Raw genomic sequence first — 27071 nt, 5'->3', positions numbered from 1 at the left:
GAGCAGGAGACCATTCCCATACACTCTAGTAGAGAGCGTATGGGGAAAGTCCACATGAATTCAGTAAATCCACATTAATTCAATAAATACTCCTTACACAGAGCCTGCCATCAAGAAGCCTTAAGGCCTAAAAGTGAGTAAAACAAGATGCAATCCACCGAGCCAGCTGAGGGAAGTACTACTAGTGAGACACAAAGTGTTCTTAGAGTGCAAAAATGTTTAAAAGTCATTAGTTATCTGATTATTGGCGTTTCTGCCAGATCATCAAGCAGATGCTATCAACTATGGCTTTGTTTTTGTTCTGTTGTCTTTCCCAGCTTTATTGAGATAGAATTCTAAGTTTAGGGGACACAAGGTATGATTTGATGTTTATGTACATACCAAAAAATGTTTGCCACAGTAAGTTAACACATGCACAAATATAGTCCTTTGAATGAGGACGAAAATGTTGCTTTTCTTTCAGCTGGTCACACAATGCAATGCAAAATATGTGGAATGCTTCAGTGCTCAGAAAGAGTGCAACAAAGAAAAGAACCGGAACTCTTCAGTCGTGCCATGTAAGATCTTAACATCGGTTCAACTTGACTGTGTTTGTTTCTTCTTGAGATTTTATGTGTTAGGTAAAGAGGCAACCACCACCACGGGGAAAAGTTATGCTTAGCACAAATTGAACAGATGGGAGGGGTAGCTGTCAGCACCAGGAAGTTGCTGTGTCTACGGGACAAGAAATCTAGCTTCAGGTTCCCCTCGAGACTGAAGAGTTAGGCTATTTCTACCATGTCTTAGCTTTAAACCCTAAAAAGAAAGGTAAAGTCATTATCACTGTGGCATGAATACTCTCTTAAAAAAGAGAGTCCTGGTTTAATCTGTCCAACTGGAACTACAATTATTAAATTATCTTGTCAACTGAGACCAAGACACTTGATAGGTGGTGACCACTGTGTAAGTAACTTGGGACTCAGCAGAGGATACTGTACGTATGCTATAGAAACAGACATAGGGAATCGGTGGAGAGATTCTCTTGATCGACAAAGGCCAAGATTTTCTAAGTGCTTCCTGAACAGAAAGATAAAGGTAAGGGGATGCAGAAGGGCAGAGTGCAATATGTTGGCCTAATTGTAGGAACATCAGACCAGGGTCAGCAGTGACCTCAACTCCTCTTTCGTCTCTAGCTTCTTTGTGACCTCCTGAGAAAATGTCTCCCACAGTTGCATGTTACTCCCATAATGCCTGTGTCCTTCTGGGCACATGCAGATGGACGGGTAAAGTTTTCTTTTACATTCAGTCTTAGCTGATAATGCTTTAGCTTGGTTAACAACATAGGTTTAGTCTTAAAAAGAAACAGGACCCAAAAAGAAATAGGAGCCAAGGGACTCTATGGCTCATCAGGTAACTCTGAGAAGGAGCTGGCTGGTGTGTGGGTAACCACGGCAAATGTGTTTTTGTTTTTTCTGTCATAGCTGAACGTGCTCGAGTGGGTCTTGCACCGTTGCCTGGAATGAAAGGAACTGACTACATTAATGCTTCTTATATCATGGTGAGAGTCAACAGTTGGTTATAAGTAAAGTCGCTTACATTGAATGGTGCTAAAGAGCAGACACCACCTATGCAGCTTTGATTTTTCAAATACTTTCTTGGTGTGTAATATCAAAATTGGAGAGATTTCTGCATCTGGAAACCTTTAACAAAGGATACCTAATCCATGAGGACACAAAAATGCTTAAGAAACAAGCTTGTTAAGGAAGTCATCGTCTTACTGATTTCACCCATCTAGTCTTGGAGTAAATGTTGAAATTACTGTTAAGTAAAAACAGCAGGGGGAATAAGAAGTGAATAGAACACAGAGAGAAAACTGTCTCTACATGTTAGCAGAAGTATGTATAAAAATTAGCCAAGTGCACTGAAAGCCTCTTTGGATTGTTTCAGTGTGGTTAGCACCATGCTGGTCTTATTTCATGAATGTGTTTTACTACCGGGGAGTTAGAATAAGACACTCATAATCGCTGGTTTTTCATCTTCCTAACTAAAGGGCTATTACAGGAGCAATGAGTTTATTATAACCCAGCACCCTCTGCCGCACACCACCAAGGATTTCTGGAGGATGATTTGGGATCACAACGCGCAGATCATCGTCATGCTGCCAGACAACCAGAGCTTGGTAAGTGAGGCACACCTGCTCTGCATTTGTGAGGCCGCGAGCATTCATGACCTTACGACAGGGCGGTAGTGTCTGCATGAGCTGGGGAGGGAATGTAGACTGCTCATTTCATAGGTCTGCTCCAGTCCTTGATTCCTGATTCCTGGTGGTAGAACCCCTCAACTCTACTGTACACTGTAGGTGACAGAAGGTTTTGAAAAAAAGTTCTTTTTCCAACCTCACTAGTCTATGAACTGACACTGATCTCTTCGTTGCTATACGTCACTGTTGAAAAACAAACGAGTAATAATAGCAGTCAACATGTATTGATTATATATGACCTTGTTTTTACATGTATTAACTCATTAAATCATTTCTACAACTTGATGACATAGGTACTGTCTTCACCTCCTTTAGGAGCTCAGAAAACTGAGGGAACTAGTTTGCCTAGGGGCATATACAAATAATTACAGCCATGATTTGAGTCACTTGTCTTATTTTGTTATTGTATATGTCCAACCCCACATCATAGAAATGTTTCCCAGCCCCCCACAAAAAAAATCAGTATCAAAAGTACTAATAATGTATCATCATTTCCCCCCACTCCATAGGCAAGCCAGATCTGTTACAGGGAAGGAGAAAAGGAGAAACTTTTTTGGTTGGAAATTAACAGTGCTTTTTAAAGACCTCAACTAAGCTACTAGTTCTTTCTCCTCCCTTTAGTCCTTCCCTATTGAGGTCTCCAGACTTTCCAGGTGGATCAGAGGTAAAGAATCCACCTGCCAATGCAGGAGACCTGGGTTCGATCCCTGGGTTGGGAAGATCCCCTGGAGAAGGCAATGGCAACCCACTCCAGTAGTCTTGCCTGGGAAATCCCATGCACAGAGGAGCCTGGCAGGCTACAGTCCAGAGAGTCACAAAGAGTCAGACACGACTTAGCAACTAAACAACAATTGAGGTCTCTAAGACCCTAGAGGAGAAGGGTGAGCACGTTTATGAAAATAAGTTTTAAGTGATACCACTGCACTCTCGTTGCCTCAAGTTTTCAGTCAGTTGGGTCTTCAGAAGTTACTACGAGGACATGGAAGCACACAGAGTAAAAACAAAAACAAAAATGATCTGCTTCCTTGAGTGTCAGGAGTAGTGAGTTTTTTAATCAGAAAGAACAGCATGTGACTGAACCCCTAGTCTTGATGACATGCGTTTGACTATGTGCCCAGTCAGTAGGAACTTCACTTCGTCGCTTTCTGCTCCAGCTTCAGAATACCAAGACTGCTTCTGTGTGATAGAATGGCAACAGAGTTGAGAATCTTAAGCTAAAAACTGGAGTGTAAATTTTCAAATTAGCTGGCAATAGGGGTCTATTCTGTTTGGCATATGGAAATTGGAGGCATTTAGGGTTGTTAAAACGTGCATTTGTTGGATGAGTCAGTGTTTTTTGTTATCCTCACGGAACAGAGGACAGTCACTGAGAGCGTCGCTACCCACAGGCTCATTTGCATGGGCAGGCGAGTGGGGGCCTGGGTCCGGTGAGTGTGCTGTGCGGGCAGGGGGCTGCAGGGCCTGGCCCGTCACTGCCGGGTCTCTCTCCGGCCCAGGGAGGCGATGCTGGAGTCCGGCACGTCTGCGCTCATAGCTCAGAGGTGGAAAGTCAGATTCAGTACCGAGTAGCATTTTCTAAGGGCTTTCCTGCTGGCTGAGTCGATAAAGAATCTTCCTGCAGCGTATAAGACCTGGGTTTGATCCCTGGGTCAGGAAGATCCCCTGGAGGAGGACATGGCAACCCACTCCAGTATTCTTGCCTGGAGAATCCCATGGACAGAGGAGCCTGGCGGACTATAGCCCATGGGGTCGCAAAGAGTCAGACATGATGATGGCTCTGCATTTTTTGTGTGCTTTGTTATTTATCACTACTGTAACTTTACAAGACCATGATTCTGTGGATGGTCCAAAAGTCACTGTGGCCAAGGCATCTTTGCCTTATCCATAAGCAAAATGCTGAACTCAGTGGCACTGTTTCTTTGTAATAGTCTGTCAAGTGGAGCCATTATTCCCTAGTTTACTGTGATGTGTCCAAAACTGGTTTTCTGCCTTTCTTTCACCTTTTTGTCAGTTGCTCGGTTGTGGGGTTTGTGACCCCATGGACTGTAGCCCACCAGGCTCCTCTGTCCAAGGGGTTCTTCAGGCAAGAAGACTCGACTGGGTTGCCATTTCCTCCACCATTACTAACTCCTTTTGGCAGTTGTTAGGCCAATTAGAGAATTTCTAATTCACATATCATCATAATAGTTATTTGAGTTATATAGTTTTATTATTCCCACTTTTCCAATATGGAAATTAAGGCTTAGTTAGATTATTCAGGATCATATCCAGTCCTATGCTTAATCTGTGTATTTGGTCAAATTTAGAGGCCTTGTTCATCATTATGTCTTTGTTGTTGTTTTAGTTGCTAAGTGGTGTTTGACTTTGTAACCCTATGTAGCCAGCCAGGCTCCTCTGTCCATGGGATTTCCCAGGCAAGAATACTGGAGTGGGTTCCTATGCCCTCCTCCAGGGGACCTTCCCGACTCAGGGATCAAACCCACGTCTCCTGCATTGCAAGTGTATTCTTTACTGCTGATCCACCAGAATATCTGGTAAACGGGTCTTAATTCCACATCCTAGGGCACAGTGTATTAAAATCCAAGACAGTTACAGACTTCTTTTGTATAGACTAAACCCGATTGCTAATCTGTTTCCCCTTATGCTGAGCTTTAAAAATAAAAATGTACTTGGCAATAAGCTATATTGAAACTTGAAAGGGTGATAAGTCTTATTGGACTGTTGGCTCATTTCTAATGCAACAATGTAAGATTAAACAAAACCTTGCTTTGAACATTATTCAGAATTATTTCTGACTTCACTAGTATAGTGTCTAGGCTTTTTCAGGAAAATGCCCATAGAAATAAATCTATATATTACAAGCAAACTGTAATTTGCCATTTGAACTGATGAGAAAAAGGAGACAAGCCTCATCATAATGATTGTATTTCTCAGTCTCCAACCTAGGCAACGGTTATCTTTTTCTTAGGCATTCATAGTTTTCAGGGAGAGAATTCAAGTATCAAGCCTGAATATTGTATTAGTTTCAGATGTATAGCTAAGTGATTCAGTTATTTTTTCTGATTCTTTTCCATTACAGGTTATTACAAGATACTTGAATATTGCTCTGAGCTGTAAATTATTATTGCTTATCTATTTTATGTACTGTAGTTTCTGTTACTGAATATTTATGTTTGCTCTTAAAATAGATAAACATTTAAAGCTTGCCTGATTCAAGACTGAAAGACTTGAAGTCTTAACATTGACAGCTTAACTTCCCTTTTACAAAGCACCTTATACTTAGAGCCAGCATGCTTATTTATGGACCCGAGCCTTGGTGTTTTCATCTACAAAGACAGAAGATAAAAACTGCCTTCCCTCACTAGTATATTAAGAAAAGTACATAAGATAATGTTTACAAAAAGTCTTTTGGAAAATGCTAGTCAACTGTACAACTCTTAGTAACATAATCCATAGAACAACAATTAGTGTATCTTAGTTGCATTAAGCCACTGTGAAATAATAAAATTGATAGGATAGGAGATCATATCTCCTTTTTTATTTTCACACTTACCATTACACAGCATTTCTCAGCTAGGGGTTAGACATCCCCTACAGAAGGAGCCTTTTTGGTTGTTAGAGTAACATAGATGAGAGGTGTCAAAAAATAGTGATTGTGTTTTACAATAAAATACAATAACCACTGACTGCAGCATGATGCAATATGGGTATATCAATAATTCTATGAACCCAACTTACAAGATGATCTGGGAATTATGGAAAATTGCAAACATTAAGAAATTGGTAAGAAGATTCAAGAACAAATGGTTGACAGCCCTGCAATTAATTTTTTTCTTCGGTGCCTGTAGGCTGAAGATGAGTTTGTGTACTGGCCCAGTCGAGAAGAATCCATGAACTGTGAGGCCTTTACCGTCACCCTTATCAGCAAAGACAGACTGTGCCTCTCCAATGAAGAGCAAATTATCATCCATGACTTTATCCTTGAAGCTACACAGGTAACCTCAACCTCAGGTCCTTGGTAACAGCTGTACCTGGATCCTGGGTGATTCTAAGTCACAATGAAGTAATCTATGACCCTGATTACAGGCCCAGGCAGGCATCTTGCGTATGACCCAATTTTAAATGTGCACACTTCCTTTTTTGCTTCCTTCAAGTATTTTCTTTTTCCAGGTGGAAGGATGAAATGTAGCAGTTCCTCTGATTGAGCGTGCATACAAATGGGCTTGTTGACCTAATTATAAAAACAAGATACTAGAGCTCTGTAGTTACTTTGCCATCAGAAATGTAAGCCTTACAATATGTTGCAGAGGGGATAGTATTAAGACTATACATTAAAAAAAGAAAATACACAACATTTTGATGAGTAATTAACTACCTTCCTATGGAGTGGTTAAGAGGGGAGCTATCTTATTCAGTAAATTAAATACTGATGTCCTTACCCCTTCCTTGTTTTTATTTTTATAGATAAGATAGAATAGGATATAAAGTCTTCTATAGTTTGTTGTCCCTTAAAACGTTTGCCCGAACAGGATTCTATTTCACTATGATAACCTCATTTGTTGCTTCCCTGGGGGCCTAGCAGTAAAGAATCTGCCTGCAGTCCAGGAGACACAGGTTCCGTCACTGGGACAGGAAGCTCCCCTGGAGAAGGAAATGGCAACCCTCTCCAGTATTCTTGCCTGGGAAATCTCATGGACAGGGGAGCACGACCAGAGTTCATGGCATCAGAAAGGATTCGGACACAACTGTAGCAACTAAACTTCCACACCACCAGCCTCATTCGCTAACTGTCAGGCAGACCTCCCTAGTCTTTCCTCCTCAGAGCAGTTTGGGTCTCCTGGCAATGATGGCATTCTTCAGTTATCTAGACCATGTACTTCCCAGGAGCAAGTTCTGTTAAAAGACTATAGATAGGATGAGGTGAAGGATGACCTGTGACTCGTGTCATACTGGTTGCAGGATGACTATGTCCTCGAAGTTCGACATTTCCAGTGTCCCAAATGGCCTAACCCGGATGCCCCCATCAGCAGTACTTTTGAGCTTATCAACGTCATCAAGGAAGAGGCCTTGACAAGGGATGGCCCCACCATTGTGCATGATGAGTATGTACCAGTTTTTTCATTTTCCTGTTGCACTGTGATAGAAGGAGGGAGGAAAGAGAGACTTTACAAACCCTCTCTCTGTGTGTGACAATTCCAGGGTATTTCTAATGTGCACGTTGTGGTTTCTAGTGCACCTGTGGAAAATGTTATGCTTTTAGTTTGTCAAAGGCTTCAGGTTCTCCTAGAGTGTAGGTTCATCTTTCTAGATAGGACTGTTTATTAGCCTACCACAATACATCTGCATGCTTTCCTAGGTTTTCTGTTTCAGAAATGCAAACTAGACAATAATTTACATGCTTACATTTATATTAATTTACATGTCATAGTTTATATTATCTTTAAATCCTTACACTGATTTTCAACAAACACTAGGTAGAAAACCTTTTAAAATATGTTTAGCAATCAAAAAGTTATAATAATATTTATAGTTTACAATGTGTTTTGAAGTTTACTGTCTCTGGAGGTTTAAAGGCAAAGCATGATTTGCTTCTAGCTCAAAGCTGCTAAGTGTCTGAATGGAGTTCAAACCCAGCGCACTCTCACTTTAATGAGAGGGACAGGGTCCTAGATATACCTAATGGTGTATGAATATCTGCAGTCAAACTTCATAGATGGGACTTGACTTGCAAGACAGTGGCAGATGGTTTCAAATCTCACAAGCCTCTAGCCCAAGTTCCAAGGTAGGTAGCTTCCTTAGTCAGCAAGTTGTTAAGCATTTACTATGTAAATTAAATTACCACCCTCTCTGCTAGTGTCAATATTAATATATTTCACAGTAAAGCTTATAAAATAAGCCTTTGCCTTGACCTGATGCTGTCACAGGAAGTGAACAGAGACTTCTGGCTGAGGCCAGTACTGTCACCAGTTTGAAGCAAGCCACACGATTGGCTCCTTCCAAGGAATCTGATGGTCTTTTTAAAATAGTGACTATTTCAAAATGTTAGCCTGCCTCTTAATTAGATTAAGAAGAATTAAGAGGCTACAGTCTATGGTGTCCCAAGAGTTAGACACAAGTTAGTAACTAAACCACCACCAGTAAGAAAGATCCCTGGAAATGTGACAACCAGCAGTACTGTTTAAATGACACAGACAGCCTCAAAATAACTAGGTACTTGCGCCTAGTCTATGCAGCTGTAGGATATAGCAGAAAGTGAGGACTGCTTCTAGAGTGCCCCCCCGCCCCCAATCTGGGTTAGCTTTTCAAATACCTTCTGGATTTTACCAGCTTTTAGCAATTCAGACCGAATTCTAATGTTGCTGCCCAGTTTTGTGATGGATTTTGCGGTACTAATAGTACTCCAAGGATCTGCCCTTAGTCAGGAATGCAGCTGATCTTATATTACAGAACGGAGAAAGGGGGAAAAAAGTACAACTTTAACAAAACTGTTTGATTCATTTATCTATATACAGCTTTGGGGTGGATTGTCTTATGCAGTGATTTTCATTTTACACTACATGCTGCATATGTTCCCTCTGGACTTAGACCTAAGAGCAAGCTATATCTGATTTAAATAAGAAAAGAGCAAGTTAATCCTGTACTAGTGCATCTTCACATGTTATATAGGTGAACTGGATGAAAAGCCCCTGAAGATCAAGTGTTCATTCATTTATCCACCATCTTTAAGACAGAAGTGAGTCCATTAAAAATATTTTTCTACATGACTTGATCAAATTTGAAGTTTTTAAGTAGTTGCTAGCTCTAGTACACCACTCTGAATGCCAGTTACCTTTCAGTTTCCATCTTACTTGCCTTTTGCACCCCTAAATATCCCTTCCTGCTAGCCTACAGACACCTCAAGTCTAGTATCTGTAAGTCCAAACTCACCCTCCCAGCCTGCTCCCATCCACTTGGTTGTACAAACCAGAAACACATCAAAGTTCTTCCTTGTGCCCCTCACCTCCACATACCATTGGCCCCCAGGACACTTTCCAAATCCTTCTGCAATCTGGTTGAAGTTTACTGCCCCAGCTATCATCCCAGTCTTCCTGTCCTCTCATTCAACACACACCTCAAAAGGCACTCTCTGTGAAACTGTCTCTCATTCATCCCAGAGGTGATCCTTCACAGACAACACATCTTTACCAGTGCCATTCCTGTTCATCATATCTGCTTCTCACTGCTTGTTTACATGACTGGCAGCCCCACACTGCAGAGGCCAGCAGTGCTAACTCATTTGTCCCATTCTGCACAGAGTGAAGTCCCATGCCTGACACACAGTAGGTAGTAGATAAATACTGGTATGAGTTGGTACTGTGCTTCAAGCTAGGATGACTTACCCATTATTCAGGATATGTGCTTATATATGAACTTTCCCCGGAGAGCCTTGTTTTTGTTTTGATTATTGTTATTTTACCTGCCTACATTCATCTGTGGACTATAAAGCTAATTTACAAAGTTTTTAAACCTCTGTCAAAAAATAGATGGGGGCAGGCTTGGAAAGAAGGCCTGGGTGCTTCCACTGACAGAGTTAAATTTTTAGCGCACAAACTCTGTGATATCTGCCTGGTCCTCACAGCTGTGTGCCAGATGAATGGAGTTTCTAGATAAAACTATCTCTAAGGGTAAAACTTCCTCAATGAAAAGTAAGCTCATTCTGTTTGAGCACAGGTTAAAGGCAAACTCCTTTGTTCTCAGCTTCCTATGTTCATCTGCTCAAGACAGTTCTATCCAGAGACTGATCTGTATCATTACTGGCAAATGTTAAACACAGGGCCTATTTCCCTAAGAAGAGTGTGGAACACAGTCATGGTGTAAGAAACACCGTCTTATGAGACAGTGGTAGATTAGACCTTCACTTACATAACGAAAAGCTAGTTTCTTGTGTGAATACTACCCACCCTGTTGGATGCTAGAGTGGGCTGATTTCATTCAGCAGTTCTCAGAGTGGGATCTGAGGGTCCCTGATTGGGAAGGGTGGTGGGGTGGTTTCTTAAGACCCTTCCAGGTGATCTAAGCAGACACAACAGTTTTCAGAACAATACAAAGGTACTGGTTGCCTTCTTCACTCTTATTCTGTCTTGAGTGTACAGTGGAGTTTTTCAAAGCAACCTGACCCAGATGACATCCCCACTCTGACAGCGAAGGGAATGTGTACTTGCATGGTTGTGTGTTTCAATGTTTTCTCAGCTCTGATGTCTGATACAGTAAAGACTGACAGCTAAAGCCCAAATAAGCAAAAGCTCTTTTAGGGGGTTTTCAATAATTGTTAATTTTGACCCGAGACGGTCTGTAGCAAATGCTGAAATATATGGACTACTTTCTGTACCAGCTGCTGTAAAGACACCCCCTCTCAAGTTAGAACTAATTGAGTCCTTCTTTTAATCTTCAAAATCACCCTACGAGCGGAGTAATTTTAGGATCCACTCTTCTTGTGTGAGGAAATGAAGGCTGCAAAGGTATCTGGTTAGTAAGGGTCAGAGCCAGCACCAGCTACTAATGTGTAAGGTCCAGACTAAAGTGAAAACATAGGACACCCTTGCTCAAAAATTATTACCAGTAAAGAATTTCCAGTTAAAGAAACAATCCTATTTACCATCACATCAACAAGAATAAAATACCTAGGAATAAACTACTGCACAACTGCACTCATTTCACATGATAGTAAGGTATATAATGCTCAAAATGCTCCAAGCTAGGTTTCAATAGTACATGAACCGAGAATGTCCAGATGTACAAGCTGGATTTAGAAAAGGCAGAGGAACCTGAGATTAAATTGCCAACATGCATTGGATCACGGAAAAAGCAAGAGAATTCCAGAAAAACATCTACTTCTGCTTCAATGACTATGCAAAAGACTGACTGTGTGGATCACAACACACTGTGGAAAATTCTTCAAGAGATGGGAATACCAGACCATGGTACCTTCCTCCTGAGAAATCTGTATGCAGGTCAAGAAGCAATAGTTAGAACCAGACATGGAACAACAGACTGGTTCCAAATTGGGAAAGGAGTATGTCAAGGCTCTATATTGTCACCCTGCTCATTTAACTTACATGCAGAGTACATCATGAGAAACGCTGGGCTGGAAGAAGCACAAGCTAGAATCAAGATTGTCGGGAGAAATATCAGTAACCTCAGATATGCAGATGACACCACCCTTATGGCAGAAAGTGAAGAACTAAAGAGCCTCTTGATGAAAGTGGAAGAGGAGAGTGAAAGAGCTAGCTTAATACACAACATTCAAAAAACTAGTATCATGGCATCTGGTCCCATCACTTCATGGCAAATAGATGGGAAAACAATGGAAACAGTGACAGACTTTATTTCTGGGGGCTCCAAAATCACTGCAGATGGTGACTGCAGCCATGAAATTAAAAGATGCTTGCTCCTTGGAAGGAAAGCTGTGACAAACCTGCACAGCACATTAAACGGCAGAAATGTTACTTTGCCGACAATGGTCCGTCTAGTCAAAACTACGGTTTTTCCAGTAATCATGTATGAATGTGACAGCTGGACCATAAAGAAGGCTGAGCACCAAAGAATTGATGCTTTTGAACTGTGGTGTTGGAGAAGACTCTTGAGAGTCCCTTGGACTGCAAGCAGATCCAACCAGTCCGTCCTAGAGGAAATCAACCCTGAATATTCTTTATAAGGACTGATGCTGAAGCTCCCATACTTTGGCCACCTGATGTGAAGAGCCAATTCATTGGAAAAGACTCTGATGCTGGGAAAGATTGAAGGCAGGAGAAGAAGAGGACGAGACCATTGGACGGCATCACTGACTCAATGGATATGAGTCTGAACACACTCTGGGAGATGGTGATGGGACAGGGAAGCCTGGCTGCTCCAGTCCATGGGGTCACAAAGTGGCGGACATGACTAAGCAACTGAACCACAACAGCTAACACCATACAAAAAATAATTCTAAACGAATTAAAAACCTACAGGCAAGACCAGACACTATAAAGTTCTTAGAAGAAAACATAGAACATTCTTTGACGTGAGTCACAGCAGTATCTGTTTTGATCCATGTCCTGTATAATGGAAATAAGAAACACATGAGACCTAATTAAACTCAAAAGCTTTTGCACGAATAAAGGAAACCACAGACAACAAAAAGACAGCCCCCAGAATGGGAGAAAATACTTGCAAACTCTGTAACCAACTAGGGATTAGTCTCCAAAATATACAAACAGCTCATGCAGCTCAATATCCTAAACCAAACAAACAAAAAGTGGGCAGAAGACCTAAGTAGACATTTCTCAAAGGAGACATACGGATGACCGACAGGCACATGAGAAGATGCTCAGCACTGCTCATTATTAGAGAAACGCAAATCAAAGTTACAGTTAGGTAGGTCTCACACCAGTCAGAGTAACTTGCCTTTATTTTCTCATCTACTTCCAACAGTCTTACAAGCTTGCATTGCCATTATTCCAAGATTAATTTATATTCAAGCTTTAACTCTGTTTTCCTTCCTGCCGTAATGATTTTGAAAGGAAGCCTCACTTCCTTCATAGTGACAGGGTTTTTACCCCTGCATTGTCATCTTGGTTATGATTTTTAAAACATCGTATAAGCAAAACAACAATAATTGCAATTATACGAACTAGTTGCTTTCAACAATAATTATATGAAGTAGTAAACAGTGTAATTAAATGGCAAGAGGCCATAGGTATTATACACCCTGATGATACAAGGAACCCCAGTGTCTCTTCAAATGAATATAGACAGAGCTACTTGAAAACATTCCTCTACATTGGGACCTTGCTTTCATTTCTTTGAGGCATTGACAGAGGAAGATGAGAATACATTTTAACAGCTAAGAGTTAAAGAACTGTTGCTCTCAAGGGGCCCTTTAAGAAAGTGGTAAACTACCAAACCAGTGAATTTATATACTATTCTTATATTAGCTAAGTTATAAATTACCTGTGTCACTTTCTCACCAAGTCTTTGTAAAGTGAAGTGCAAATGCGTGAGACTTGACAAACACCCTTTAATCCTACTGAATTCCCTAACTTCTGAAAAAGGATGGCCTTTTTCAGTCTTTCAAGACTGATACTTTAAAGTATCTGTGCATTTGATTGATTTGACCTAGTTTCTAGTCGTGTTTAAAGTCTCATTTTGTAGGAATTTCCTTTTATTTAGGTACTTATTTAAGAGTGGCTAAGTATTAAGGAAAGACAACCCAGGCAAAGGGCAGAATAATCCCACATGGAGTGTGCACTGCATAATAAAACACATAATACCTGACTTTCCTAACTAATGGCTGTGGTTAGCTTGAAGAGGAGAAGGAAGAAAGATCCTTACAGTTCATTAGAATAGATGAAGCAGAGATTAAAAGGTTAAATATTGAAAAAAATTAATACAAATGATTGGGGTGGAGGAGGTGGGGAATCCCAGCTATGCTACGATGAGAAGGTAAACCCAGTTCATTTTAGAATCTGAAGAAAGACAACATGATGAACAAGAAGAAAAAATACACTGAATCCGAGTTAAAAGAGCAGTCATAATTGTTATAAAATAATATACACAGAGATCTAAAGAGTTAATGAAATGAATCAAAAACACTTATTATGAAATTGGAACAAATTAGAGGCTAATAAATGGAAAGGTTAAGAGATGGGCTATAGTAGAATGGACAAAGCTGCAATTAAGACTCAGATATGGAAGTCAGATACAGAAGTTCTGACATCAGGCTAAGGGATGATCTATGGAGAGACAGATGAAAGAGGAAGGGAAAACGCTGATAAAAAATCATGGCTGAAGATTCTCTAACCACTGAATAAAGGGGTGAGATATTAAAATGCATTATCAGGATACAATGAATAGTAACATTCAGAGGAAAGATCTGAAAACCGTAACTAACAAGGCTGATCCAGTAGTGACCTGCAACAGCATGTACCCCATCAGCAGAGGAATGGATAAAGAAGGGGTACACACACACACACACACTGGAACACTACACTTGCATTAAAGAGAATGAAACAATGCCATCTGCAGCAACATGGATGGACCTAGAGAGCATCATACTAAGGGAAGTAAGTCAGAGAGAGAGAGACAAATGCCATGTGGTTTCGCTTATTTGTGCAATTTAAAATATGGCAGAGATGCACCTACCTGCAAACCAGAAAAAGACTCACACATAGAGAGGTCAGACTTGTGCTTGCAAAGCAGGAGAAGGGGAGTGGGAGGGGTAGGTGGAGAGTTTGGGGTCTGCAGATGCAACCTGTTATACAGAGGACAGATAAACAACAAGGTCAGATCGTATATACCACAGGGAACTTTCTGGCATAAACTCTCATGGAGAAGAGTTGAAAAAAAAAAAAAAGAATGTATACATGTGTTTAACTGAGTCACTCTGCTATACCGCAGAGGTTGGCACAACATTATAAGTCAACTATACTTTGTTTCTAAAGTTCTACTTTTTAATTTAAACATTTCTAAATTAAATACATAAATGTTAAAGTCTGTACCCAAGAGAAGGAAGGACATTCCAAGTACAGGGGCGAGAAAGACAAAAGCAGGGACAGTGGAAGAAACACAGTGTATAGTGAAGGAACTACTAGTAGTTCAAATGGGGGCAGTAAAGACTGCTTCAACACCTTGACCATCACTGAGAATCTCTTAAGATGGTGATTCATATTTAAACGTTACTGGATTTTGAACTTAGAATAGATGTTAATTTAAGCTGGAATAAGCATCCAGGCTACAGTCCATTACTCAGAATCAGTACTGCCTCACTTTGATCATGGAGTCAAATTAGTGACCAATTTTTAATACGAAGGCTTTGATCGTTACAAGAGTTTCTTCAGACACAGATGGTTTATTTATAATTACTCACCATAAATGGAACTTGACTATATTGTTTAAAAAAAAAACTGGTAAATTACACAAGGCAACATTCATTGATTATAATGCATTATTTAGAAACCAACAAAGAAATGAGACCCCGAATTGTTACACCCAGACCCTGAAGTCCTTACATCTGCTATTAGAGATAACTCATAGGTTAAAGAGGTAGTGAAAATAGAAATTACGGATTCCTAGAACTAAATGATGCTGAAGGCACTACATTTAAAAACCTAACAGGACACATGCTCAGAGGGGGAAAAAAATGTATAGCCTAGGTTGCATATATTGGAGAAAATATTTTAGAAAAAAACAAAAAAACTAAGCTTTCAATTGGAGAAGCCAGAAAAAGAACCAAATATATCCACAAAATGTACTAAGAAAAGCAAATAGTAATGAAATGGAAGTAAGGATGAGATCAGCTTCATTGCTTGAATTTTGTTAACAAGAGATACAACTTTGGAAAATGGTGAAAAAAGCAGAAAAGGCATAATTTATCATTGGGGAAGAAAAAAAATCTACCACTTAACTGTAGTCCTCAAATGTTTTAAAAATTGTTATTTAAGTGTGATAAAGATGATGTTTATTTTTAAAGTCCTTATCTTTTGAAATTTTATACTGATTTATTAACGAATAAGAAATCTGGGGTTTGCTTCAAAACACATGTGGCAGAAACAGACATGAAACAAGACCAGCTGCAAGCTGGTGATTGTTTTAGTTTAGTGACAGAGCCATGAGGGTTACTGTACTTTATATGATTTTTAACCTATTAGTAAAATACAAATGTTTTAAAGGAAATGAAATAAACATTTTTTTAACATTTTAAACTATTTATACTACTATACCAATAAATTGTTAAGCCTACCTAATCATAATAAACGATACTTAGTGAACATATGGCACTTACCAGTCTCTGTTCTGAGCCCCTGATGTGTATCAGCTCCAGTTAAAAAAAAACCCTCGTCTCCCAAGCTATGACCCCAATTACTTTACCTGGATGTGCATTGTTTATTCAACCTCAAAATGGGGCTATTAATAGTACCTGGATTTTTCTGAGGATTAAAATCATTGGCACATATAAAGTACTTATAAGCCTGGTACACAGAGTTTTCAACCTGTCAAGGCCCGCTACGTTTTGACCAGGCTACGCCTGAACCAGGAGCATACGGAGAAAACATGTAATGTAACCTTGATTAAGAAAACAGACAAAGCTAACACCAGAATGGAACAGTATAAGCCATTGTTACTTACTTGAATATGGGTACAAAGATCTGAAGAAAATGCTGTCAAATAAAACCCAGTGTGTTATACTGAAAGAATTACATACATCATTTAAAAAGATTCCTCCCAGAAATACAGAGCTAGTTAAATTTGGTACCAAAACCTGCTCTCAGTGAATTCAGGATTTTAGGAACTTTTTTAAACTTATAGATGTTTGAAAACATACAATAAAATGACACCCATTCATAATCCCCATCCCCAAAAGAAAACGCTGTTAGCAAACTGAAAGCCAAAAGCATTCTCTAACTTGTTAAATGTCACTTCTCAGACGCCTATAGAAATACTTTTACTTAATATTAAGAAAGTAGAAGTTTTACCATTAACACAACATGGTACCTCTTTACAGTGTCAGAATGGAAGATATTGATATCCTATCCAATGCAGTAAAAGCAAAAGATGTAAGAGGTATAAAAGAAAGACATAATTGGCATTATTGGCAGATGATGGTGCAGCCAACTAACCTAGAGAAGCCACAGATTATTAGAACTTAAAAAAAGTTCTACATGGCTGAATACAAATGCACCATGTGAAATCAGTAACTTCCCTATATATCCACTGAAACCAAACACTGATGTCCTAAAGAGAGGCCATTCTTTGGAGCAACAGAACCTATCTAGGAATCACCCTAAAATGACATTGGCAAAAACTATACAGAAAACTGGGCTTTCCTGGTGGCTCAGTGGTAAAGAACAAGTGTCATCTTCATGCTAACCTTTAATCTCTCCTCTTGTCAGCATTTCATTCATTTCTGTGTTCTAGAATAGGTATCAATACAGTCTCCCTAGCTTCTATAGAAATACGTGATGGTGACTTCATTCCAATATATTCAGTCTTTTAGCGATTCTGAAATAGCTTTTTCTTTTTTTTGCCTCCCCAAGGTATGGCGCAGTTTCAGCAGGAATGCTGTGTGCTCTTACCACCTTGTCCCAGCAACTGGAGAATGAAAATGCCGTGGATGTTTTCCAGGTTGCAAAAATGATCAATCTGATGAGGCCTGGAGTATTTACAGACATTGTAAGTCCTGTGTTTATTTGCAAAACCTGTACAACATCAGTTGAAACTCAGCCTCACCCTGTACAACAGTAGTTCTCAATGGGGGTGGGGGTGGAGTAATTTTGCCCCCAGGAGATGTTGGGCAATGTTGGAGACCCTTTTTTAATGATCACCACTGGGGATGGAGTTAGGTGAGTGGAGCCCAGGGACACTGCTAAACATACCACAACACCTAAGATGGCCCTCTACAATAAACGATTCTCTGGCCCACATGTCAAAAGTGCTGAGCTTGACAAACTCTGCTTTCTAGAGTATATAGTGTTTTCTGACGATAAAGTACAGATTTCATATTATCTTAGTGGACCATCAACACTGAACTCATTCCAAGGTAAGAGAGATGAAAAGGACACGAAGCAGCTGTAGGTTTTGATCGTAAAGGATTCCACAGATGATTCTGTAAGTTTCTTAAAGAGCGTAGACATATTCCCGTGTCTCTAGTGTATTTTTCACAGTTACATTTTTAATCAGTATTTTTACCTGCAGTGAAATGAGATGAAGCTGTTCTTCGGCTCCAAAACCATCTTCCTCTCGTTTTCCAGGAACAGTACCAGTTTGTCTACAAAGCGATGCTCAGCTTGGTCAGCACGAAAGAGAATGGGAACGGCCCCATGACAGTGGACAGGAACGGCGCTGCCCTCACCGCGGACGAGTCGGACCCTGCCGAGAGCATGGAGTCGCTGGTGTGACTGGAATCGTGAAAGAGTGCTTCATTTGTAAACCTTCTGAAGACTGAGAACTTTTTTGAGGCCTTTTTTTTGCCAGACTCTAGGTCTAGGTTATATGATAACCCAGTTACTTTTTTACACTGATAAAAGTTTTGATATTTATTTTTTGCCATTTTATGTCTTAATGGTATCCTACTGAGCATATGCACCTCTGTTCATTTCCCACAGTGAAACGCGGTTTTACCTAGTTTGCACTATCTGATCAGTGTTACTGCCTATAATCTGATACTAAAGCAAACCCTGACGTGACATTCCACGACACCATACATGCTACTTTTTAATTCAGTATAGTGAAGGTCTTTGTTAGGACAGTGACTCTTTTTTTTTTTTTTTTTTAATTATTATTACTCTTTCTAAAGCAGCTGCATCCTCCTAGCAGGCAATGCTGTCCTTTTCCTCAGTCCTCTCCTATTTTTTAAGGCACTGTTCAATATTTCTGTATGCCTTCTGTGTTTTAATGGAGTGGATGAGCACTGTTTTCTTTTAAAGAATAGTGGGGTGGGGGGGCTACTCTGAAGGTCTGTCAATGTCACGGCCTTGAGAGAGTCCCATTTGTGATGGTGAAGGTGTCCATTAAGAAACAAGAAGGTTTAAGAGTCATCTGATGTGAACATCATCCTAGTTTCAAAGTTATATTCCTAGCTTTAAAAAATGCCCAACTGTGTCAAAATAAAGGATATCTCTGTATTACAGTTTTCACAGTAGCTATGTGGACAGTGTGTGTTATTTCCATTTTGATTCTCTCAAATAGTTACATCACTGCCCCCCAAATCAGGGCCATCTTTTACAAGAGATGGCAATATTTTACGAAACTCCAGTTATGAAGCCCTTCAGTGAGTCTTCATTAATGCCTCATGGTTTATAATTTCATACCTCTTGGCAGGTGGAATAATGCAAATCTTGGCAGGTGTGTAACTTTGAAAGTAGTCATAGAAAATATTCCTATTACTCATATAGCAATCTAATAAAAAAACTACCTATAGAGTTAATATTCTTACATTCTTTTCTTTCCTTTTTTTTTGCCAAATATTTCATGATAAAGTTCATTAATTCCATGCATTCTTCTATTTAAACTGAAAATTTTGTATTAATTAGCAAAAAGTCTTGGGACTATCTAGGTTCCTCCACATGGAGAAATCTGACTTGAAGAGAGACAATTAGAATTTTGAGTGAAAGGTAACAGTGACATTTTCAAAGAGTTCTTAGCAGCAGGAGACAGCTTTGTATGCTTTTATGTATTCTAGCTTCAAAAACAGGTTCACTTAAGTAAAAGAGACTGCTCATAGGAACACAGAGCCGAAGGTGGCAATCTCCCAGAGCCACATTCACCCTGCCGTCTATCATGGGAAAATCAGGAGCACTCACAAGAAATTTCAGTTCAGCAAGTTAGAAAGATAAGCTACTTACTGAGATCCATTTCTTCTGCTGCACATTTGCTTTTGAGGGGTGACTTCTGTCAGAAGTTAAGCCATCACCAGGACTGAGCCTGTGAAGAGGAAAAGGGTTTTGGTTATTTTTATTTTTTTATGTCAATAAACATCAACCAACAGGTCACACTGGCTATGACCATACTGTCTGGCTAGGCATTAAAACATCCGTGATAAGCGGCACTGAGACTCTGTTTATCCTGAGTTGGTTTTCTATGAAGTTTGTCAAAGCGGAGCTGAAAGGACCAAAGCTGCTGAGGCCTCCTGGCCCGGGATTTCTAGCACACGGGCCAGGTCAACCACGTTTTCCTAAACGACATAACTTGCCAGGATTCCTCTCATCTTCCCATCGCGCAGACTCAGCCACACGGGGTAGTCCACCATTCACGAACTGTGAGGGCTTGCTGGAGAGAGTGTGGACAGGTGAGCCCAGTCTCCTCAGCTTTATGTGGCGGAGGACACAGACACACTCACCGTCCCTCCGCTCCTGCCAGAGGTGAAGTGCGGAACCTCTGCCTAACACCTGAGGGAAAAACCCTGACCTCCCGAACACTACCACGACTGGCTGGCTGAGGGAGATGAGGAAGGGGAAGGTTTCAGCCTGGTTTCACCTCAGCACCGCAAGAGCTAGGCCACCGCCGTCCATTACGGAGGTCGCTTCTGCTGTACGGAGCGCTGACGTGAGCTGACTCTTCTCAGTAGATGGCACGGGGGGGACCTGACTTTCAGAAGTAACATTCAAGTTGGGGTTTGTGGTCCCTGTAATTTTTTCAGACACATGGCAAGTATTCCCTTCTGGGCTATTTTTGTTTTCAGTCACTCACTCGTGTCCGCCCCTTCGCAACCCCATGGACTGCAGCCCGCCAGGCTTCCCTGTCCTTCACCGTCTGTGCTATTACAGAGGGTCCAATTCATGGAAATTCCTACCCTCCAATTCTGTGACCATCTCTTCCATGGGTATCAGAATCATGGTAAAAGAGAGAGGTCGGAGATAAAGCAGAAACATCACAAGGATGGCTGAGAATTTCTCTGTGAGCATTCGAGTGTCTATAGTGGGCCTGAACCAAAGTCTACAAACCCTAACCCACTGAACCACAAGCAACTGCTGTTTGCCCATCTTGCCAAAATGGCCCAAACACACTTTGCGGAGGGTGATTATAGTCAACAGCTCCTCACTTTTGACTATAAGTGTATCCTACTATTCTTCATATGGCACTGGCAAATATATGCTTGTATCTTTCCAGAGGCAAAGAGTTTCAGAGATGGTGTTTTCTTTGAGACAGAAGCACATGGCTTAACTAAAGAACAAGGTTATTAGCCCATGCACTCAGGAGGCAAGGAAATAGCTATTGCAAATTACTGTGTGCCATGTTAGAAAAATGAGCCTTTAGAGTGTATGAGTTCTAGGTAAGCAGAAGGCACACATTCAAAATGAATTAAAGATCAAGACAAGCGGCCATGCTGGACATCAGAGAAAACACACCTTATCGCCACCAAGAACCTTACCTGCATCTAAAAGTTAAAATCCTTTCATATTTTAAAAAAAGGTTTCCTTCTGAAATTCAGGATGATTAAGGTGAGGTGAATTGCTTTTCCTAATTTTTATGCCTTGGAGCTTTCAGAGTCAATTTCAAGCTGGAAAGTCCAGCAAGGTCAGAGATGTTTATGGCATTTAGGGTCTGGTGGCTGGTGGTTTTAGCCCGGAGTGACGTACTGAAATCAACAGATAACCTTAATTATTTTATAATGACACAGCACAACTGCCTTGTTATGAATTTTCTTAAACACATATATACTGTATTTAAAACTTAAAATATAGATAACCAATTTACCAAAGACACATACTAATTGTAAGCAAAAAATTTTAAGAAAGAAGCCCAAACTCATCATAATTTAGGAAATAATAATCAAAACGTAGTTTGTCTTAAGAATCTAGCAAGTTATATTGGAAAATGCATTTCCAACTCCTAAGTCCTAAAGTTTATGTTCAAATGGTGCCAGTGAATTTTTATATGAAGGGAAAATGCCTGCTTTTTTTTTTTTTTTTTAAAAAACAGCTGTAATCTCACTTGCCCCTTTGCGCTTGCCCATAGCTGCCATCTAACATACAATACTGGCTTCACTTATCTCTAGAAAGAAGGCATGCAACAAATCAGAAGGAGTTGTAAGAATGGTATTTGGCCTCTACTTTGTCTTAGCTGTTAAACTGTTTTTAGTATTTTTGTTAAATATTTGCAAAGGGAAGCATTTTCTACAGAGGATAATTAATTTCAAGAAAAATAATCTTGAGTTTTAAGTAATAAAACATCTCCAGAAAAGGAGACAAACGATTTTATAAAATGTCGCAACTCTCCAACATTTGGGGTGGTGACTCCTTTTTTGTTAGGACATTTGAAACTAGCAAGTAGCCATTGTTTCTTAAAAAAAGAAAAAAAAAATTCAGCCTTTGTGTGGATTCATGTTTCTTTCACTTCATTTTGAAATAGCGAAAATCATTAAAACTGTAAATATTTTGTTGCTTGGATAAGCATCTTCTGGGAACTTTGTATCTATGGTATATAATCATAGAATTTTATATTTTCATATAAAGCTAATTTTTTTCTAGTTTCAATTCTGTCATAGTTTTTTTTTTTCCTTTGTGGTGGATATGTGAATTCAACTTTCTGTGTATTGAAGTAGCAAGAACCATCTTTGCATTCCAAAAGAATCCAACATGTGTTATTTCTTTGAGGCAGTGATTGTGACAGTTGGGTTTTCTTTTTTAATTTCATTGACCATTTGTGCAATAGGAATTAGACATAATTAGTCACACTGAATACATTTGTTGCATTGACCCATTTGGATAAAGTGCTGTTTTTGTTTTTTTTTAATTTGTTCGGGGGGAGGGGTTTTGTAACCTGAAATTTTTCCCTTTTTTCTTCTGTTTAAAAGTATATCAAATCATTCTATTATAGTGTTATTTAATATGTAAATTGTATTGCTATACATAAAATAAAGTATGGTTTTTGATGTATTCATTAGTGCTGAGCATTTCTAAGAAAATACCAACATCCAATAATATCAGATTACTCGTTTCTTTTAATAGGTCACATTTATACCCATAGACCCTTGGTCTTAGTTTTCATGGTAGTAAATCATTATTAGAAGTCATCTTCACACAGACAGAAAACCACAGAAATGTCTTTTCTGAGTTCTTCCTCCTTTAAAGAGTAAACAGTAATATTTTACCTGCATGTCAAATGAAACTTTGCTCACTTTATGAACCTGCTGCTAAATTATAAGTAGAATTATTGTCTTATCCAAGGTATCAACAAGATTTGGAGCAACTCCTCCCTCTAAACATTTACTTTGTAGAATGAGAGACATTTGTCGGCAAGACTGCAGGAGGATCTATGAAATACATACGTAAGATCCTGTAACTCCTAATGAGCAGAAATTTTGCCATCTCCAAACACGAGTCCCCAGCTGGGCAGCTTGGGTCCACCATTGTCTGAACTTTGAGCAGCACTACATCAGGAATTCAGCTCCTCACTGTGGCTCCAATTTTCCTTTCCAGCAGGATAAAAACTGATGGTTCACTCTCCAAAAGTAACTGGGAATTTAACAAGCAGCATATTAATCCCTCTTGTGGTACCTACAACAATCTGCACAGAAGAATGAAACTCTCTACTGATGTAACCCTTTGAGTGTGCGCTCAGTTGCCCCGTCATGTCTGACTCTTCGTGACCCTATGGACTGTAGCCTGCCAGTCCGTGGGATTCTCCAGGCAAGAATACCAAAGTGGGTCGCCACTTCCTTCCCCAGGGGCTCTTCCCGGCCAAGGGATCGAACCCCCATCTCCTGCATCTCCAGCACTGGCAGGTGGATTCTTTACCACTAGCGCCACCTGGGAAGCCGGGTCTTCCTCAAACACCCACAGGGACTCAATCCTCTCTGTCACAGAGTATACCAGTGGTCACACACTGTTGACCTGTAGATCATATTCACTCTACAGATATATTGAGGCCATCATCTTTATCACAGTTATTAGTGTCCAACATCTAAAAAGTGAAGACTTTTTACAGTAAGATTCAGATTTCAAGCTCTTTTCGAAAACACACGTGGTTTTCGTTCTCCCTGTTCTCACTGGGGCGTCATGAGCCGTAGAGGCGGCGCTGTTGCCCCTTTTAGGTGATGCATGTTCTCTCCAGTTCACCAGCGCCTATGCCTGTCCCACTACATCAATCTGCCCACCACCAGTCTACCTTGCCTGGATCCTCCGAGCAGCTGCACATGAATTTTCAGACCATCATCTGCTTCAGGCTGGTAAATCGTCAACCAAAAGGAGCAGTGAAGGATTTATACTGGTCTTCCATCATTAAAATAATAGGAAGCCAGCAAGGGGCAAAGAGGTGTTTTAAGAGGCAGGAGGTATGACTGCTCAAAATAATTAACAAATCTATTCTCTACTCCATGGCTTTTAAAGGAAATAAACCAAGACAAGAAAACTTCACTTTTGTTACAAAGAATGGGGCAAAGAAACGAGGGCCAAAAGCCACTGGTCCAAAACCCCATTTTCAAACAGTTACGTTAGACTGTTGAGCACATGAATATTTAGAAACAAGTCACTACTAACCAAGCCTAGATTCAGAGACAGAATTGAAAGCACTGTTTTTATATTTCTGCCTGTTTTGGTGAAATAACACAAAGGTACTAGAAAATGACAGGAAATAGAAATAAAGAACCAACAAGGTAAAACTGACTTTTGTGATCATGCAGTTTGGCCACAAGGACAGGCCCACAGTTTATTAGGATCTAACAACTGTATTTGAACTGTGGTGTTGGAGAAGACTCTTGAGAGTCCCTTGGACTGCAAGGAGAGCCAACGAGTCCATCCTAAAGGAAATCAGTCCCGAATATTCATTGGAAGGACTGATGTTGAAGCTGAAACTCCAATACTTTGGCCACCTGATGTGAAGAACTGACTCATTTGAAAAGACCCTGATGCTGGCAAAGATTTGAAAAGACCCTGATGCTGGCAAAGATTAAGGCAGGAGGAAAAGGGGACGACAGAGGATGAGATGGTTGGATAGCATCACTGATTCACTGGACATGAGTTTGAGTAAACTCTGGGAGCTGGTGATGGACAGGGAAGCCTGGCGTGCTGCAGTCCTTGGGGTTGCAAAGAGTCAGACATGACTGAGCAACTAAACTGAACTGAAAAAGAGAAACGGGTGTTTTCCTCGCAGGACTGCTGCAAGGAGTGAATGAGAAGTTCTTGAGAAAGTCAGTGAATACTAACTTACATACCTAACCTAAAAAGTTTGCTTTAGTTTTAAAAAAATTGCTTAGCAGACCTTTCTTCAACCACGAAATACAAAGTCAACTACCTTCACTTACTCAACTAACAGTAGTGGTGAGGAATTTCCTTCACTGGTAAGGAAGCTGAGCACTTCAAACCGGATCAAGGAATCATGGGACAAAACCGGATGGTGAGTGTGACCCAGACAGATTCCTGTCCAGAAACGGGAGTGGCAGAACAGATGGTCACGGTGCCCGAGCCTGAGTGTCTAAGCTTCTAATGGCTGAAATCTCCATTCCAAGGAAGTTTATTGTTTTCTTAAGAACAAGCTTCATGATTTCAGAAGAGTGAAGCCAAAAGCTTCGTATTTGTTAACATCCAACACCAAGGGCAGAATATTGTGTGGCCCTATTTTAAAATTGAATGCTGTTTCCCCCTCTGGTGACAGTACCCTACCTCAACCCTCAAGGCCTACACACTAGTATACCAGTGATAATTCCTTTTTCCTCATTGACTTTTATCCTCTTTAGTTCCCACTGCTTTCAGTTTATCACTGTCATCATCAACCATCGTGTTTCCTCACCCCAGACCTATGCGGCCTCTGATGATCCTACTGTGAAGAAGTGACCATAAATTAGAGACCTTTCCTTTTTCTTTACCAGATTCTTAAAGCCTATAAATCACATTATTTCAGAGTATCTGATTATATATGCCAGATAATCTGTCCCTCTGCCAAGGCTTTATTGAATAAATAGGAATAAATAATTAGAATACATAATGAATATTTATAGTTGAACTCTTGCTATATTTCACTGTAATTGTTTTAAATGTACACCTTTACCTCTTTCTGTTCACATGTTTATATATATATCTCCATATATATATGCACAAACACACATATATGAATAGAAACTGGAATTGTTACTATCTGATAATTCAGAGAAGATATTTTAATCTCTGTATTTTTCTGCAACTTTAGAACTTCACGAAAAGGTTATCAGGGAAAAAAATATTACTTTCTATCTCACTGAACAGAACATCTCATACTGTTCAACCTAAGTTCTCTTATATGAATATAACCCCCTGGAGGGAAAACAGTCTGGGAAATAATTCTAAGAAATTTAAAAAATATTGATGCTTCATGCTTTAATTTTAAAAGTCTTGAGAGTTTATAATTTTATTCATAACATTTAAAATCTTATTTCAGTATTAAATACACTTTAATTCCATGAAAAAGAGAATTAAAAACACATATCCTAATACTTAATATTTTCATGATTCATGAATCCTGTAAATGTCTCAAAATTTATCTTCTAAAAATAATATGAGCTGTTACAATAGGATATTAGGTATGAAACACCATTTTTCATAGAAAGATGCATAATAACAATGTAAAATTAAATGAACTTACAAGTAGGATTGATTATTTCTCAAGACACCTTTTGGTGGGACATAACTCTCAACATTGCCTAAGAATATTGGAACTGTTTTTTTTTTAAAAAAAGGAATATTTGAACTGTATTTTTTGTTGGGCTATTGCAACAAGTTGCGTAGGATTCTTCTAAGTTTTAACCAAACCAATAATCAACTGTTTCCTACTAGAAAAAGCATGTGCTATTAGCGGTTTCACTTTTTCAATACTTTCTGTGGGTGCAGACATGAGATCACCCAGGCCATGTTTTTCTAAAACCATCCCCTGACTTTCAAGAATTATCCCAGGAATTTTAATGGACAAAAGATATATTTTTTTAACACCTCCCACAGTAAAGAAAATAAAAATAAACATAAACAAATGGGACCTAATGAAACCTAAAACCTGCGGCACAGCAAAGGAAACCATCATCAAGACAAAAAGACAAGCCTCAGAATAAGAGAAAATATTTGCAAACGAGCAATGAAAGTGGGGTTAATCTTGAAAATTCACAAAGTGATCATACAGCTCAACACCAAAAAAATAAATAATCCTAAAAAAATATAGGCAGAAGACCCAAACACATTCGTCCAAAGAAGACATAATGACCAAGAAGCATATGAAAAAATGCTCAGTATCACTAATCACTACAAAAACACACATGAAACTGCACTGATGTATTCGCCTAACAAGGATCAGAATGGCCATCATCAGAAATTCTATGAACAATAAATGCTATAGAACGTCTGGAGAAAGAAAC

General features: G+C 39.7%; 1 protein-coding gene across 3 annotated transcripts in view; it reads left to right on the top strand.

Moving 5' to 3' along the window:
• Nucleotides 1–22632, top strand: part of PTPRG (protein tyrosine phosphatase receptor type G) — a 747715-nt gene extending 725083 nt beyond the window's left edge. For all 3 annotated transcript variants that reach the window (XM_043885370.1, XM_043885371.1, XM_043885369.1), the window contains 7 exons: nt 464–557; nt 1461–1537; nt 2030–2158; nt 6088–6234; nt 7199–7341; nt 17293–17428; nt 18007–22632. In XM_043885370.1, the coding sequence (XP_043741305.1) occupies nt 464–557; nt 1461–1537; nt 2030–2158; nt 6088–6234; nt 7199–7341; nt 17293–17428; nt 18007–18153 (873 nt within the window). In that variant the 3' untranslated portion in view covers nt 18154–22632. The remainder of the gene's footprint in view (nt 1–463; nt 558–1460; nt 1538–2029; nt 2159–6087; nt 6235–7198; nt 7342–17292; nt 17429–18006) is intronic.
• The last annotated feature ends 4439 nt before the right edge of the window (nt 22633–27071 follow it).

The sequence above is a fragment of the Cervus elaphus genome, chromosome 24 (assembly GCF_910594005.1).
Source record: "Cervus elaphus chromosome 24, mCerEla1.1, whole genome shotgun sequence".
Lineage (NCBI taxonomy): Eukaryota > Metazoa > Chordata > Mammalia > Artiodactyla > Cervidae > Cervus > Cervus elaphus.
Note: the sequence above shows the minus strand (reverse complement) of the source record. Positions and strands in the feature narration are given on the sequence as shown.